At 49.4% G+C, this 17,085-nt stretch overlaps 1 protein-coding gene across 5 annotated transcripts in view; it reads left to right on the forward strand.

Annotated features, from left to right (window-relative positions):
- LOC145337139 (disks large homolog 4) overlaps positions 1-17,085 on the forward strand; it is a 263,027-nt gene that overhangs the window by 86,142 nt on the left and 159,800 nt on the right. The window contains exon 1 of one of the 5 annotated variants that reach the window (XM_080181922.1): positions 12,485-12,563. The exons of the other annotated variants lie outside the window; for them this stretch is intronic. Coding sequence (XP_080038048.1) covers positions 12,522-12,563 — 42 coding nt within the window. The 5' untranslated portion in view covers positions 12,485-12,521. Of the gene's footprint in view, positions 1-12,484; positions 12,564-17,085 lie in introns of those variants that run through there. 5 annotated transcript variants of the gene reach the window in all.

Below are 17,085 nucleotides of genomic sequence, written 5' to 3' on the forward strand. Positions count from 1 at the left end.
TCCAAGCGTGACGTGCCCTTGCTCTTAGCCAGTGGTCTGGTCTGGAACAATCTTGGTCTTGGTCAGGGCGTGAAGGGCAGCACCTGATCACAAGGCTGTGGGTCGAAGATCTATTGTGGGAGCTTTGACCCATAATCCAGGCTGACACTCATGGTTCCAACACTGAGGGAGTGGTGCAGGGTCAGAGGGACAGACTGAGGGACTGGCGCAGGGTCAGAAGGACAGTGCGGAGGGAATGGTGCAGGGTCAATGGGACAGCACTGAGGAAATGGTGCAGGGTCAGAGGGGCAGACTGAAGGACTGGCGCACTGTCAGACAGATGGCGCTGAGGGAATGGTGCAGGGTCAGAGGGACAGTGCTGAGGGACTGATGCAGGGTCAGAGGGACAGACTGAGGGAATGGGTGCAGGGTCAGAGGGACAGCACTGAGGGAATGGCGCAGGATCAGAGGGACAGACTGAGGAAATGGTGCAGGGTCAGAGGGACAGCACTGAGGGAATGGCGCAGGATCAGAGGGACAGACTGAGGGAATGGTGCAGGGTCAGAGGGACAGCACTGAGGGAATGGCGCAGGATCAGAGGGACAGACTGAGGGAATGGTGCAGGGTCAGAGGGGCAGTGCTGAGGGATTGGCACAGGGTCAGAAGGACAGCGTGGAGGGAATGGTGCAGGGTCAGAGGGACAGCACTGAGGGAATGGTGCAGGGTCAGAGGGGCAGACTGAAGGACTGGCGCACTGTCAGACAGACGGCGCTGAGGGAATGATGCAGGGTCAGAGGGACAGCACTGAGGGAATGATGCAGGGTCAGAGGGACAGACTGAGGGAATGGTGCAGGGTCAGAGGGACAGACTGAGGGAATGGTGCAGGGTCAGAGGGACAGCACTGAGGGAATGGCGCAGGTTTGGAGGGTCAGTGCTGAGGGATCACCGCACTGTCAGAGGGTCAGTGCTGAGGGAGTGCCGCCCTGTCAGAGAGTCAGTGCTGAGGGAGTGCCGCCCTATCAGAGGGCCAGTGCTGAGGGAATGGAGCAGTGTTGGAGGGGCAATGCCAAAGGAATACCGCAGGGTTAGTGGTTGCGACATTAAACCAAGACTGTCTGTTCTATTTCAGATAGCTAGGCTGTGAAGTGAAGAATGGATTCTAATTTTTAGATACTTATAAGCTTCTATTTGCAGAGGCACACATGATAAACATGTGTCTGTAAACCCCATCACCTCAGTTTGTGTCTGCTATATGTACAGCAGCTCAAACAGTTCCTCAATTTAATTCCCACCAAATACAATTCAATGCTGAGTTTATGTACAAGGAACAGCTCCAAATATCTCAGGAGGACAGACCAATCCCAAGGCCATTGCTGGAAGAAGAGTAGGGAGTTCTCGCTGATTTCTTGGAGCGCGTATTTATCCCTTAACTGGCATCAGTAAAAGCAGATGGTTTGGTCGTTATCACATTGCTGTTTGTTGGAGTGCTCTGTGTACAAATTGGCTGCTGTATAAAAGCAAGGTATAAGTTTATTTAAAGTCACAAGTAAGGCTTACATTAACACTGCAATGAAGTTACTGTGAAAAATCCCCTAGTTGCCACACTCCAGCGCCTGTTTTGGTTACATTGAGGGAGAATTTAGCACGGCCAATGCACCCTAACCAGCACGTCATTCGGACTGTGGGAGGAAACCGGAGGAAACCCATGCAGACACAGGGAGAACGTGCAGACTCCACACAGTCAGTGACCCAAGCTGGGAACCGAACCTGGGTCCCTGGCACTGTGAGGCAGCAGTGTTAACCCACTGCAGCACCATGCTGCCCTCTTTCCAACATTACAGCAGTGACTATGTTTCAAAAGTGCCTTTGTGATGCTCTGAGTTGGTCATAGGCGCTAGAGAAATGAACAAGTTCTTTCCTTCACATGAACTCCAAACTTCTTTGCAGCACACAAAATATCTTCTGCTCCCGTTTCCTCACGTCTAGGGATGTCTAAAACCCTCCTATGTGGCTGAATCCTCAGATCACAGCACAGGGTTAGACACAGAGTAAAGCTCCCTCTACACTGTCCCCCCATCAAACACTCCTAGGACAGGTACAGCACGGGGTTAGATACAGAGTAAAGCTCCCTCCACACTGTCCCCATCAAACACTCCCAGGACAGGTACAGCACGGGGTTAGATGCAGAGTAAAGCTCCCTCTACACTGTCCCCCCATCAAACACTCCTAGGACAGGTACAGCACGGGGTTAGATACAGAGTAAAGCTCCCTCCACACTGTCCCCATCAAACACTCCCAGGACAGGTACAGCACGGGGTTAGATGCAGAGTAAAGCTCCCTCTACACTGTCCCCCCATCAACCACTCCTAGGACAGGTACAGCACGGGGTTAGATACAGAGTAAAGCTCCCTCCACACTGTCCCCATCAAACACTCCCAGGACAGGTACAGCACGGGGTTAGATGCAGAGTAAAGCTCCCTCTACACTGTCCCCCCATCAACCACTCCTAGGACAGGTACAGCACGGGGTTAGATACAGAGTAAAGCTCCCTCCACACTGTCCCCATCAAACACTCCCAGGACAGGTACAGCACGGGGTTAGATGCAGAGTAAAGCTCCCTCTATGCTGTCCCCATCAAACATTCCCAGGACAGGTACAGCACGGGGTTAGATACAGAGTAAAGCTCCCTCTACACTGCCCCCCCATCAAACACTCCCAGGACAGGTACAGCATGGTGTTAGATACTGAGTAAAGCTCCCCCTACACTGTCCCCTGATCCGAATTGTTCAGTCTTGTGATGATCTATATATAATTTCCTGTATTAGGACCTTCTTCCTGCTTTCTCTCTACTCTTTAGTTTACCACATCTTCCCTGATTTGATTCCTTGCCTCCACTATTTGGTTTAAAATTCTGTCTACTTCCCTTGTTGTGTGGCTCACTGGAACATCAGCCTCAGCATGGTTCAGACATAAACCGTCTCAGCTGTACAGATCCTACTTTCCCCAGTGCTGGTTCCAATGCCCCACTTCTCCCCACACCTATCTTTGATCCATCCGTTTGTTCCCCGCCCCCAATCCTCTTCCTCTTACCTCTGTTTGCTCACGCCTCAGGAGGTGGCACAGTGGTTAGCATTGCTGCCACACAGTGCCAGGAACCCGGCTTGGGTCACTGTGTGGGGTCTGTACTTTCTCCCCATGTCTGTGTGGGTTTCCTCTGGGTGCTCCAGTTTCCTCCCACAGTCAGGAAGATGTGCAGGTCAGGTGGATTGGCCACGCTAAATTGCCCCTTGATGTTCAAAGATGTGCAGGTTAGGGGGTTTGGCCACGCTAAATTGCCCCTTTGCGTTCAAAGATGTGCAGGTTAGGTGGATTGGCCATACTAAAATGCTCCTTAGTATCAGGGGATTAGCAGGGTAAATACGTTGGGTTCTGGGGATAGGCCCTGGGTAGGATTGTTGTTCGTGCAGACTCGATGGGCCTAAGAGCTCCTTCTGCACTGTAGGAATTCTGTGATAACCCAAGGTCCTGCTTCTTAATGTGATAAAATCCATAGAATCCCAAATTGCAGACGGAGGCCATTTGACCCATCAAGGCTGCACCGACCACAATCCCAACCAGGCCCTTTCTTCTAACCCCCAGATATTTACCTGCTAGTCCCCCTGACACTAAGGGGCAATTTAGCACGGCCAATCCACCTAATCTACACATCTTTGGATTGTGGGAGGAAACTGGAGCACTCGGAGGAAACCCACGCAGACATGGGGAGAATGTGCAGACTGTACACAGACAGTGACCTGAGGCTGGGAATCGAACCTGGGTCCCTGCTGCTTTGAGGCAGTAATGGTAACCCACTGTTCCACCGTGCCGCCCTGCGGCTAGTGCCCAGTGCCTCACACAGACTGCCTCCTCCCTCGGCTTGCCTCTGTAACTTCAACACTTGAACCCAATATCTAGAAATCAACCTGTTCCTTTACCATCTCCATCAGACTTTGTGACGGAGCTTTGACTTTTTATTGGGAGGGTGGGTTTGACTTTTTATTGGGAGGGTGGGCGCAGTCGGAGAGGAGTAGGCACGGAATGCCATCCACCATGAAGCCACAGCATACGATAGTGCAGCTTGCCCATGCAGTGGCGTTCTGACGTAAGATTGACTGCCGTATCCTGAAACTGGTGAGAAGAAAGTTAACATTGCTGGGGAGATTTGGTGGGGCAGAAGGGGGGTGGGAGGGGTGTGTGTGGCGAGGGAGGAAGAAGGGGGGTCATGGTGTTGGCAGGGGGAGAGAGTCAAATTGGAGCTACAAGAATTAATCGAGTTGCCGGCAGCAAGCTAAGAATAAGGGGTAAGCCATTCAGGACTGAGTTGGGGAAGAACTTCTTCACTCGGAGAGTTGTGAACCTGTGGAATTCCCTACCACAGGAAGTTATTGTGGGCCAGTTCATTAGATATGTTTAAGAGGGAGCTGGAGGTGGCCCTTGTGGCTAAAGGGACCAAGAGGTTTGGAGAGAAAGCAGGAGTGGGAAAGTGGGAGTGGGATACAGAAAGCACATGATCAACCGCGATCTCATTGAATGGTAGTGCAGGCTGGATGGGCCGAATGGCCTACTCCTGCACCCGTTTTCTAAGTCAACGAGTAGGAATAGTTTGTGCGGAGCTGAGATTTAAATTGACTGGTGTAGTCTCAGTGTGAGGAGGGACACCTTGGATAATGTCTTCAATGTTGTAGGACCATAAGATATAGGAATAGAATTGGGCCATTCAGCCCATTGAGCTGCTCCGCCATTCGATCATGGCTGAAATGTCTCTCAATTCCACTATCCTGCCTTTTCCTCGTATCCTATGATCTCCCTTACCAATCAAGAACCTATCTATCTCAGTCTTGAATACACTCGTGAGGTGGAGATGCCAGTGTTGGACTAGGGTGGGCACAGTGTGAAGTCTTACAGATTAAAGTCCAATGGGTTTAAAAAAAAATAATTTGCCGGGTGTTAGCGATGGAAAGGTGGTAGGACTGGAGGGTCTTAATGACATTATTGTTACTAGAGAGGCGGTGCTCGACAGACTGGAGGGGCTGATTGTGGACAAGTCCCCAGGACCGGATGGAATGCATCCGAGGGTTCTGAAAGAAATGGCGGAGGTGATAGTGGATGCCTTGGTGGTTATTTTCCAGTCGTCGCTGGATTCCGGGGAAGTGCCAGATGATTGGAAAATGGCTAATGTTACGCCGTTGTTTAAGAAGGGTGCCAGGCAAAAGGCGGGGAATTATAAGCCGGTTAGTTTAACGTCTGTGGTAGGTAAAATGTTAGAATCTGTCATTAAGGAGGAAATTGCGAGGCATCTTGAAGGGAATTGCTTGATAGAGCAGACGCAGCACGGTTTCATTAAAGGGAAGTCGTGTCTGACAAATTTACTGGAGTTCTATGAGGATGTGTCTAGGGCGGTGGATAGAGGAGAGCCGGTGGATGTGGTCTTTCTAGATTTTCAGAAGGCGTTTGACAAAGTACCTCACAAGAGGTTATTGCAGAAGGTCGAGGGACATGGAGTTGGGGGTAGGGTGTTAACGTGGATAGAGGATTGGTTGTCAAATAGGAGGCAGAGAGTGGGGGTCAATGGGTGCTATTCGGATTGGCGGATGGTGACTAGTGGAGTGCCCCAGGGGTCGGTGCTGGGGCCTCAGCTTTTTACCATTTATATAGGTGATCTGGAGGAGGGAACCGAGTGTAGGGTGTTGAAATTTGCTGATGACACCAAGATTGGGGGAACGGCAAATTGTGCGGAGGGTGTGGAGAGTCTGCAGAAGGATCTAGATAGGCTGGGCGAATGGGCCAGGAAATGGCAAATGGAATTTAATGTTGGCAAGTGTGAGGTGGTCCACTTTGGTAGGAAGAATGGTAGGAACATAAGAACATAAGAACATAAGAAATAGGAGCAGGAGTAGGCCATCTAGCCCTTCGAGCCTGCCCCGCCATTCAATAAGATCATGGCTGATCTGTTGTGGCTCAGTTCCACTTTCCCGCCCTCTCCCCATAACCCTTAATCCCCTCTCTTATCAAGAACCCATCAACCCGCTTCTTAAAAATATTTAGCGAGGCAGCCTCCACCACTTCAACGGGCAGAGAATTCCAGAGATTCACCACCCTTTGAGTGAAGAAGTTCCTCCTCAACTCTGTTCTAAACCGCCTCCCCTTTATCTTGAGGCTGTGCCCCCTAGTCCTACTGTCTTTTTTGAGCGGGAAGAGTCTCTCCACCTCTATCCTATCCATCCCATTCATCATCTTATACGTCTCAATGAGATCTCCCCTCATTCTTCTAAACTCTAACGAGTACAAGCCTAGTTTATTCAGCCTCTCCTCATAGCTCAATCCCCTCAACTCCGGTATCAGCCTAGTAAACCTCCTCTGCACTCCCTCCAGGGCCAAAATATCCTTGCGCAGGTGCGGCGCCCAAAACTGCACACAGTACTCCAGCTGCGGCCTCACCAATGCCCTATACAGCTGCAGCAAGACCTCCCTACTTTTATATTCAATCCCCCTCGCTATGAAGGCCAGCATCCCATTCGCCTTCCTGACCACCTGCTGCACCTGCAAGCTGGGTTTTTGCGACTCATGCACAAGGACCCCGAGGTCCCTCTGCACCGTCGCCTGCTGCAGTTTTTCGCCACGTAAGTAATAGTCCTTCCTACCATTCTTCCTACCAAAGTGGACCACCTCACACTTGCCAACATTAAATTCCATTTGCCATTTCCTGGCCCATTCGCCCAGCCTATCTAGATCCTTCTGCAGACTCTCCACACCCTCCGCACAATTTGCCTTTCCCCCAATCTTGGTGTCATCAGCAAATTTCAACACCCTGCACTCGGTTCCCTCCTCCAGATCATCTATATAAATGGTAAATAGCTGAGGCCCCAGCACCGACCCCTGGAAGGACTATTACTTACGGGGCGAAAAACTGCAGCAGGCGACGGTGCAGAGGGACCTCGGGGTCCTTGTGCATGAGTCGCAAAAACCCAGCTTGCAGGTGCAGCAGGTGGTCAGGAAGGCGAATGGGATGCTGGCCTTCATTGCGAGGGGGATTGAATATAAAAGTAGGGAGGTCTTGCTGCAGCTGTATAGAGCATTGGTGAGGCCGCAGCTGGAGTACTGTGTGCAGTTTTGGGCACCGCACCTGCGCAAAGATATTTTGGCCTTGGAGGGAGTGCAGAGGAGGTTTACTAGGCTGATACCGGAGTTGAGGGGGTTGAGCTATGAGGAGAGGCTGAATAAACTGGGCTTGTACTCGTTAGAGTTTAGAAGAATGAGGGGAGATCTCATTGAGACGTATAAGATGATGAATGGGATGGATAGGATAGAGGTGGAGAGACTCTTCCCGCTCAAAAAAGACAATAGGACTAGGGGGCACAGCCTCAAGATAAAAGGGGGGCGGTTTAGAACGGAGTTGAGGAGGAACTTCTTCACTCAAAGGGTGGTGAATCTCTGGAATTCTCTGCCCGTTGAAGTGGTGGAGGCTGCCTCGCTAAATATTTTTAAGACGCGGGTTGATGGGTTTTTGATAAGAGAGGGGATTAAGGGTTGTGGGGAGAGGGCGGGAAAGTGGAACTGAGCAGCGACAGATCAGCCATGATCTTATTGAATGGCGGGGCAGGCTCGAAGGGCTAGATGGCCTACTCCTGCTCCTATTTCTTATGTTCTTATTTCCAATCACGAGCTTTTGGAGCGCCACCTCTTCCTCAGGTGAGTCGCCCGATGAAGGGACAGCATTCCGAAAGCTCGTGGTTCCAAATAAAGCTGTTGGACTTTAGCCTGGTGTTGTGAGACCTCACACTGTGCCCACCCCAGGTTTATAAGATGATGAGGGGGGATAGATAGAGTGGACGTGCAGAGACTATTCCCTCGGGCGGATGTAGCTGTTACTAGGGGGCATAACTATAAGGTCCATGGTGGGAGATTTAGGAGGGATGTCCGAGGTAGATTCTTCACTCAGAAAGTGGTTGGAGTGTGGAATAGACTGCCTGCTGTGATAGTGGAGTCGGACACTTTAGGAACTTTCAAGCGGTTATTGGATAGGCACATGGAGCACACCAGAATGATAGGGAGTGGGATAGCTTGATCTTAGATTGGACATATCTCGGCACGAAGGGCCTGTACTGTTCTGTGTTCAGTCTAACCTGCCTTCTGTGGCAACGAATCCCATGGATTCACCCACCCTCTGGCTCAAGAAATTGCTCCTCACCTCACCTCTAAAGGGTTGTTCCTTCACTCTGAGCTGTACCCTCGGATACTAGTCTCTCCGACGAATGGAAACATCTTCCCCGTATCCCCACCCTATCTGGGCCTTTCAGTATTCTGTACGTTTCAATGAGATCCTCCCCGCCTTCGTCCTTCTAAACTCCCATCGAGTACAGACCCCATCCCCTCAAAGAAATGGAATGAAAGTTGTGCAGGAAGGGAGCAGGGCAGCATTACGAATGTTCTGGGTTTGAGCCATGCCACCCCCCTGTATGAATGCTTGCACCATGTTGTGAACATTCATGCACAGGACTTCTTTGCCCTGGAGATGTAGTGATAATGCCTGAAGATTTACACCACCTTCCTGCTTCCTGGACAAACTCGTTCTATTTTTAATTTTTCCCAGAGCTCTCGATTTTTGTTTATTTGCGTTTTAAAGAGGTGCTGTTTAGCAATATTTAGCCAACAGGCTGATGTGACAGAGTAACACATCGCCGCAGCTGTTGTAGCGAGTATGATGTGGTTGTGCCTTCACCCCTGCTTCCTGCTCTTGTTATTTACCGTGAGCTGACGTCGGGGCTCCCAGCACCAAAAGTGCTGCTACCTCCCTCCAGTGTCAAGCTGCAGAAATGCTGCATTGTCAGCCTGACTCACGCATGCCAGCTTTACAGAATCCCTGCAGTGCAGGAGGAGGTTATTCCACCCATCATTTCGGTGCTGACACCCTGACAGTGCATCTGACCCAGTCCCTATCCCTGTAACCCCACTATTTACTCCGCTAATCCGCACATCTTCGGACACTAAGGGGCAATTTATCATGGCCAATCCACCTAACCTGCACATCTTTGGACACCAAAAGGGCAATTTAGCATGGCCAATCCACCTAACCTGCACATCTTTGGACTGTGGGGCTAGGGCCTGGGTGGGATAGTTGTTGGTGCAGGCTCAATGGGCTGAATGGTGTCTTCCAGCATTGTAGGGATTGATTGAGTCTATGATTCCATCATCTCTGCATCCATCCGGTGAACATTGCCAATTCCCATTGCTCCACCATGAAGCTATGCCTTCAGCTGCCTGGGAACCCCGGGCTCCGGAATTCCCTCCCCAAAGCTCTCTATCTCTTCCTAAAACATGCACCTTAAAATCTACCGAGCCTCCAGTGTCTTATTGCCATCATATCCACTGATATTTGCAGACTGATGGTCACTGAAGCCAAATGCAGGTTTATGTTATGAGAGGTGGAATTTTGACTTTATTCTTCCATTTGATTTGATTTATTATTGTCACATGTACTGGGATACAGTGAAAAGTATTATTTATTGTGTGCTACACCGACAAAGCATGCTGTTCATAGAGTACATAGGTTTGATTTATTATTGTCACATGTACTGGGATACAGTGAAAAGCATTGTTTCTTGTGTGTGTAATGCCGACAAAGCATACCATTCATAGAGTACATAGATTTGATTTATTATTGTCACATGTATTATCATACAGTGAAAAGTGTTGTTTCTTGCGCACTATACGGACAAAGCATACCGTTCATAGAGTACATAGATTTGATTTATTATTGTCACATGTACTGGGTTACAGTGAAAAGTATTGTTTATTGTGCGCTATACCGACAAAGCATACCACTCATAAAATATATATATATAAATATATATACGGACAAAGCATACCGTTCATAGAGTACATAGATATGATTTATTATTGTCACATGCACTGGGATACAGTGAAAAGTATTGTTTATTGTGTGCTATACCGACAAAGCATGCTGTTCATAGAGTCCACAGATTTGATTTATTGTTGTCACATGTACTGGGATACAGTGAAAAGTGTTGTTTCTTGTGTGTTATGCAGACAAAGTATACCATTCATAAAATATATAAAGCATACCATTCATAGAGCACATAGATATGATTTATTATTGTCACGTACTGGGATACAGGGAAAAGTATTGTTTCGTGTGCACTGTACAAAGCATATCATTCATAGAGTACATAGATTTGATTTATTATTGTCACATATACTGGGATACAGTGAAAAATATTGTCTTTTGTGTGCTATACAAAGCATACTATTCATAGAGTACATAGATTTGATTTATTATTGTCACGTGTATTAACATACAGTGAAAAGTATTGTTTCTCGTGCACTATACAGACAAAGCATACCGTGCACAGAGAAGGAAAGGAGAGAGTGCAGAATGTAGTGTTACAGTCACAGCTAGGGTGTAGAAAAAGATCAACTTAATGCGGGGTAGGACCATTCAAAAGTCTGACAGCAGCAGGGAAGAAGCTGTTCTTGAGTCCGTTGGTGCGTGATCTCAGACTTTTGTATCTTTTTCCTGAAGGAAGAGAATATGCAAGTATGGCATCATGGTGGCACAGTGGTTAGCACTGCTGCCTCACAGTGCCTGGGACTCGATTCTCACCTTGGGTCACTGTCTGTGTGGCGTCTGCATGTTCTCCCCATGTCTGCGTGGGTTTCCTTCCACAGACCAAAGATGTGTGAGTTAGGTGGATTGGCCATGCTAAATTGCCCCTTAGTGGCCAAAAATGTGCTGATTAGGTGGATTGGCCATGCTAAATTGCCTGTTTGTGTCAGGGGAATTTGCTAGGTGGAATTGTGGTCGGTGCAGACTCGATGGGCTGAATGGCCTCCTTCTGCGCTGCAAGGATTCGAGCTTGCTCTGCCATTCAATCAGATCATGGCTGATCTCTCCCTGGTCTCAAATCTACCTCCCCACCTGTTCCCCGTGTCCCTTTTAACCCTTTTTTTTGTCAGAAATCTATCTCCTTCTTGAACCCATTCAATGATTCGGACTCCACCGCGCTATGGGGTCGCGAGTTCCACAAATTCACCATCCTCAGTGAGAAGTAGTTCCTCCTCATCTTAGTTCTAAACCTACTGCCTCTCCACTTATGCCTGTGACCTCTTATTCGAGATTGCCCCACAACGGGAAACATTTGGTCTACACTTACTCTATCAACCCCTTTTAATATTGTACACACCTCAATCAGATCATCCTCATCCTTCTAAACTCCAGCGAGTACAAGCCCCAATCTGTTGATTCTCTCCTCATACATCAATCCTGTCATCCTCAGAATCTTGGTGAATCCCGTCTGAACTGCCTCCAATGCTACCACATCCTTCCTCAAGTAAGGAGAACAAAACTGGACGCAATACTCCAGATAATAGCAAATTATGCGGTTGTTAGAATCTGAAACCAAAAGAGAAAATGCTGGAAAATCTCAGCAGGTCTGGCAGCATCTGTAACGAGAGAAAAGAGCTGATGTTTCAAGTCCAGATGACTCTTTGTCAAAGCAATACTTTGAATGTGGTGTCACCAACACCCTATACAATCGCAACAACACTTCTCTACCTTTATACTCCAGTCCCTTTGCAATAAATGCCAATCTTCCATTTAGCATGTCCACCTAACCTGCACATCTTTGGACACTAAGGGGCAATTTAGCACCGTCAATCCACCTAACCTGCACGACTTGCCACCCCCCATCATTTCTCCGCCCTAACCCCCCACAACTCCTCTCAGCCAGCAGTTGAGAAGGGGTTAATGGTAGTGCCACTGCTGATGGAAACTGGAAGGATTGCGGTGGGGGTGTGGAGATGGTTGGGGGGAGCAGGCAGTGAGTGGTTGCCGGGGGTGGGGAAGCAAAGCTTCCTGAGCAATGGAGCTAAAAGGAGAAATAATTTTTTTTTTAACAAAACTCCACTGTAAACAAACCTAGACCTGGTTCTGAGTTGTGTGTTTTGATGGCAGAGATACTCTCAGGCTGTTAGCAAGAGGAGCCGGCTGCATTGTAAAACATGCAGCAATTTATATTCAGTCCTGTCCCTCTCTCGCTGCCCCCCCCCTCCCCAGTCCCCCCTCCCCTCTCTCTCAGCACCCTCCGCTTGCTGCCTCCCTCCACAACCAGTAAAATGTACATCAGACACCTAAGGGATTGCGAGCTGGAGTGATCATGAAATGTTAGCGTAAGAAAACAGTGAACCCATCAGCTTATCTCCTGAGTGGGGTGGGATTCTCTCTCTCCATCTCTTGCTCTCTCTCTCTCTCTCCTCACCCACCCCCACCCACCACCCACACACATACACACACACACACCACCACCCCCCCCCCCAACTACCCATCCCCTCTCCTCCCCATCCCCAACTCCCCCTCCTCCTATCTACCTCCCCCGCTAAAGACTACCTGACAGTTCTGGGTCGCAAGAGCTGCGTGTGCTTCCGAGCTTTTAATAAAATATAGCAGCCATCGCATTAAGCCAGGGGAGACGGACACTACTCTGTACATGAAGAGGAAAGCGAAGCTGACAACCCTTTGCCCCTGTGTGGTATGTATTCTCCTCGCGCTGTCTCTCTCTCCCTCTCTCTCCCTCTGTGTATGTTGTTCAGCTGCCTGAATGTGTGTACGTGTATCTGCGTATGTGTGTTTGAAAGTGTGTGTGTGTGTACATTTGTGTGTGCCTGCCTGGGTGTCTGTGTTTATTTATGTGTGTGCGTATATATATATATATATATATACCTGCCAGGGTGTGTGTGTGCGTGCATTTGTGTGATATGTGTTGTGTGTATGCACGTCTGTGCATTTGTGTGTGTGCCCATGTGCGTGTGTACCTGTGTGTGTGTGCGTGCACATTTGGGTGGTCTGTGTTGTGCGTGTGCATGTATCTATGTGTGTGTTTGTGTTTGCATGTGTATCTGTGTTTGTGCATTGTGTGTGTGTATCTGTGTGTGTATCTTTGTGTATGTGTGTGTGTGTGTGTGTGTGTGTGTGGAGATGTGCACGTATGTACATTTGCACAGTGTGTAGGCGTGCTCATGTGCTGCCTCTTGTGTACCTGTGCTGAGACTGATATCCATGTCTTGCCTCATTGGGATCCTGAGTGACGCTTCCCCACAACAACCCCCTCCCCCACCACCACCACCCCCCCACCCCCGACCCCTCCTCCCCCCTCCTCCCCTCCTCTTCCACACCATCAAATTTATCTGCTTACGATTGCTGCTTTTTTATAATGCATTCCCCCCACCTCCCCACCCTCTGGCTGGGGGGGGGGTGTTGTTACAGTGGTGGAGGCCGCCAGTGCGCGTATGTGAATTTGCAGCCATGGGCAGCGGGGCGTCCTTTGAGAGAGTTCGTTTTTCCCTTCTTCCCCCCGCACCCCCCGCCCCCTCCACCCAGGCAGGGGTGGGGTGGACTGGGTCTGAGATTGAGAACCTAGCTTTTGAAGTGATTTGCCTCAGTTCTGCTGAGACGATTGAGAAACAGTTTGTGGACGACTAGCCCCCCTTCTGGGTGGAGGGTGGGGATCCCTTTCTCTGCGCTGGTGACTGATTCGAAAGGGCGCGTCCCTCGTCCGGCTCAGTCCCTGGGTACGTTCATCACAAGCCTGCAGCCCCTTGTCGATGTTTCACAGGGCAACCTGCGAGTGTCAGTGATCATTGCTAGCGTAGTGCCTTGTTTACAATGGTGTGTCTGCCACTGTGGGTCAGTGCCAGCTACCTGCAGGAGACAGTGCAGCCCGTCAGAGAGAAGAAAAAAAGTACTTGCATTTGCATAGCACCTTTCACCACCTCAGGCTGTTCCAAACTGGCCTTGAGTTGCAGTCGCTGTGCTGAAATGCAACAGGGAATTTGCACAGAGCAAGCTCCCACAGGCAGCAACACGATGATATGTAACCGCAAGGGGTAAATATTTTCCATGGAACTCCCCTCCCATTGGCGATTCATTCAAATACACAATAGGTTTTGCTCAGTCTAAACGAGAGAGCACACAGGGTCACATCCCATCTGAACACCAGATCATCCGACAGTGCGGCGCTCCCTCAGCACTGACCCTCTGACAGTGCGGCAAAGCCACAATGGCTGAATGGCTTCCTCCTTTTGTGCCGTACGTAACTGATGCTTTGGTGCATGTGTGTGGTAGTACATAGAACATTACAGTGCAGTACAGGCTCTTCGGCCCTCGATGGTTCCACTGGTCGGCACAACAATCTAATGACCCTCTAACCTAAACTATTCCAATGTTATCCATATGCCAATCCACTGACCATTTGAAAGCCCTTAAAGTTGGCGAGTCCACTACTGCTGCAGGCAGGGCATTCCACGCTCTTACTACCCTCTGAGTAAAGACTACAAACTAGAAGCAGGAGGAGGCCATTCGGCCCTTTGAGCCTGCTCTGCTATTCATTCTGATCATGGCTGATCATCAAATTTAATGTAGTGTCATAGAGGCTTACAACACGGAAACAGGCCCTTCAGCCCAACTTGTCTATACTGCCCTTTTTTTAACCCCTAAGCTCGTCCCAATTGCCCACGTTTGGCCCATATCCCTCTACACCCATCTTACCCATGTAACTGTCTGAATGCTTTTTAAAAGACAAAATTGTACCCGCCTCTAACACTCACCACCCTCTGTGTGAAAAAATTGCCCCTCTGGACCCTTTATATCTCTCTCCTCCCACCTTAAACCCCTGTGCTCTCTAGTTTTAGACTCCCCTTTGGGAAAAGATATTGACTCTTCAGCTGATCGAAGCCTCTCATTAATGGGGGTGGCACAGTGGGTTCGCACTGCTGCCTCACAGCACCAGGGACCCGGGTTCAATTCCCAGGTTGGGTCGCTGTCTGTGTGGATTTTGCACCTTCTCCCTGCGTCTGCGTGGGTTTCCTCTGGGTGCTCCGGTTTCCTCCCACACTCCAAAGATGTGTAGGATAGGTGGATTGGCCATGCTAAGTTGCCCCTTAGTGCCGAGGGACTAGCTAGAGTAAATGCATGTGGTTATGGGAATAGGAGCCTGGGTGGGATTGTGGCCAGTACGGACTCGATGGACCAAATGGCCTCCTTCTGCACTGCAGGACTCTATGAATTTATATTGAAAAAAAATTACTTTATAAATCTCTATACGATCATCCCTAAGTCTCCTACACTCCTGATCCTGCCTTCCCTCCATGTTCCATGATCTCTAACCCCAAGAGCTATACCTCATTTATTGAGACTTGTGGTGAGAGAGGGTTGATGAGGGTCGTGTGGTTGATGTTGTATACATGGGTTTCCAAAAAGCATTTGGCAAAATGCCACATGACAGACTTGTGAATGAAGTTTTAGCTCATGAACTAAAAGGGACTGTGCGAGAAATGGGGTGGGGACTGTGCGAGAAATGGGGTGGGGGAGTTGTTTTCTGGACTGGAGAATGATATGTGGTGAGCTTCCAGTGGGTCAGTGTCAGGGCTCCTGCGTTCCTTTATACATATTAATGACTTTGGGTACACAATTTCAAAATCTGGGGATGTCAGGGTACTTGGAAGTATTGTGAACGCTGTCCACACTGTCCCCCATCAAACACTCCCAGGACAAGTACAGCATGGGGTTAGATACAGAGTAAAGCTCCCTCTACACTGTCCCCCATCAAACACTCCCAGGACAGGTACAGCACGGGGTTAGATAGAGAGTAAAGCTCCCTCTGCACTGTCCCCCCATCAAACACTCTCAGGACAGGTACAGCATGGGGTTAGATACAGAGTAAAGCTCCTTCTCCACTGTCCCCCGTAATACACTCCCAATGTGTGGCGCTACCCTGTGTATCTGCATTGTTAAATGAATGAAAGTTCAGTTGGGAGGTTTAATTGATTAGGGTGTAAATGCAGAAAGGAGCCTGCGGATGTGAGCTGAAGGAAGTTGTCACTGAGGATTTGGGATTATTTTCTGTAAGATTAGAATCCTACCTTGTTCCATTGCTGCAGTGAATCTTTGCAAAGAAGATGGAAGAGGAGGGTGTGCTGATGGGTTGAACTGAGGAGAGACGGGCCAGAGAAAGGGGGAGCTTCTTATGGTACCTGAACACCGACACAGAGCAGAGGGGCTGAATGGCCTGTTCCTGTGCTGTAATGTCCCTGCCATTCTCATTTGAATACTGCAAAAGGCTCACTGAACACTGGTCTGAGGACCTGATAACAAAGCGGCGGCGTGGTAGCACAGTGGTTAGCACTGCTGCCTCGCGGCGCCTTGGACCCGGGCTCAATCCCCAGCTTCGGTCACATAAGAACATAAGAAATAGGAGCAGGAGTAGGCCATCCAGCCCTTCGAGCCTGCCCCGCCATTCAATAAGATCATGGCTGATCTGTCGCTGCTCAGTTCCACTTTCCCGCCCTCTCCCCATAACCCTTAATCCCCTCTCCTATCAAAAACCCATCAACCCGTGTCTTAAAAATATTTAGCGAGGCAGCCTCCACCACTTCAACGGGCAGAGAATTCCAGAGATTCACCACCCTTTGAGTGAAGAAGTTCCTCCTCAACTCTGTTCTAAACCGCCCCCCTTTTATCTTGAGGCTGTGCCCCCTAGTCCTATTGTCTTTTTTGAGCGGGAAGAGTCTTTCCACCTCTATCCTATCCATCCCATTCATCATCTTATACGTCTCAATGAGATCTCCTCTCATTCTTCTAAACTCTAACGAGTACAAGCCCAGTTTATTCAGCCTCTCCTCATAGCTCAACCCCCTCAACTCCGGTATCAGCCTAGTAAACCTCCTCTGCACTCCCTCCAAGGCCAAAATATCTTTGCGCAGGTGCGGCGCCCAAAAATGCACACAGTACTCCAGCTGCGGCCTCACCAATGCCCTATACAGCTGCAGCAAGACCTCCCTACTTTTATATTCAATCCCCTTCGCTATGAAGGCCAGCATCCCATTCGCCTTCCTGACCACCTGCTGCACCTGCAAGCTGGGTTTTTGCGACTCATGCACAAGGACCCCGAGGTCCCTCTGCACCGTCGCCTGCTGCAGTTTTTTGCCTCGTAAGTAATAGTGCTTCCTACCATTCTTCCTGCCAAAGTGGACCACCTCACACTTGCCAACATTAAA

The sequence above is a fragment of the Carcharhinus amblyrhynchos genome, unplaced genomic scaffold, assembly GCF_965287045.1.
Source record: "Carcharhinus amblyrhynchos unplaced genomic scaffold, sCarAmb.v2.hapA scaffold_43, whole genome shotgun sequence".
Taxonomy (NCBI): domain Eukaryota; kingdom Metazoa; phylum Chordata; class Chondrichthyes; order Carcharhiniformes; family Carcharhinidae; genus Carcharhinus; species Carcharhinus amblyrhynchos.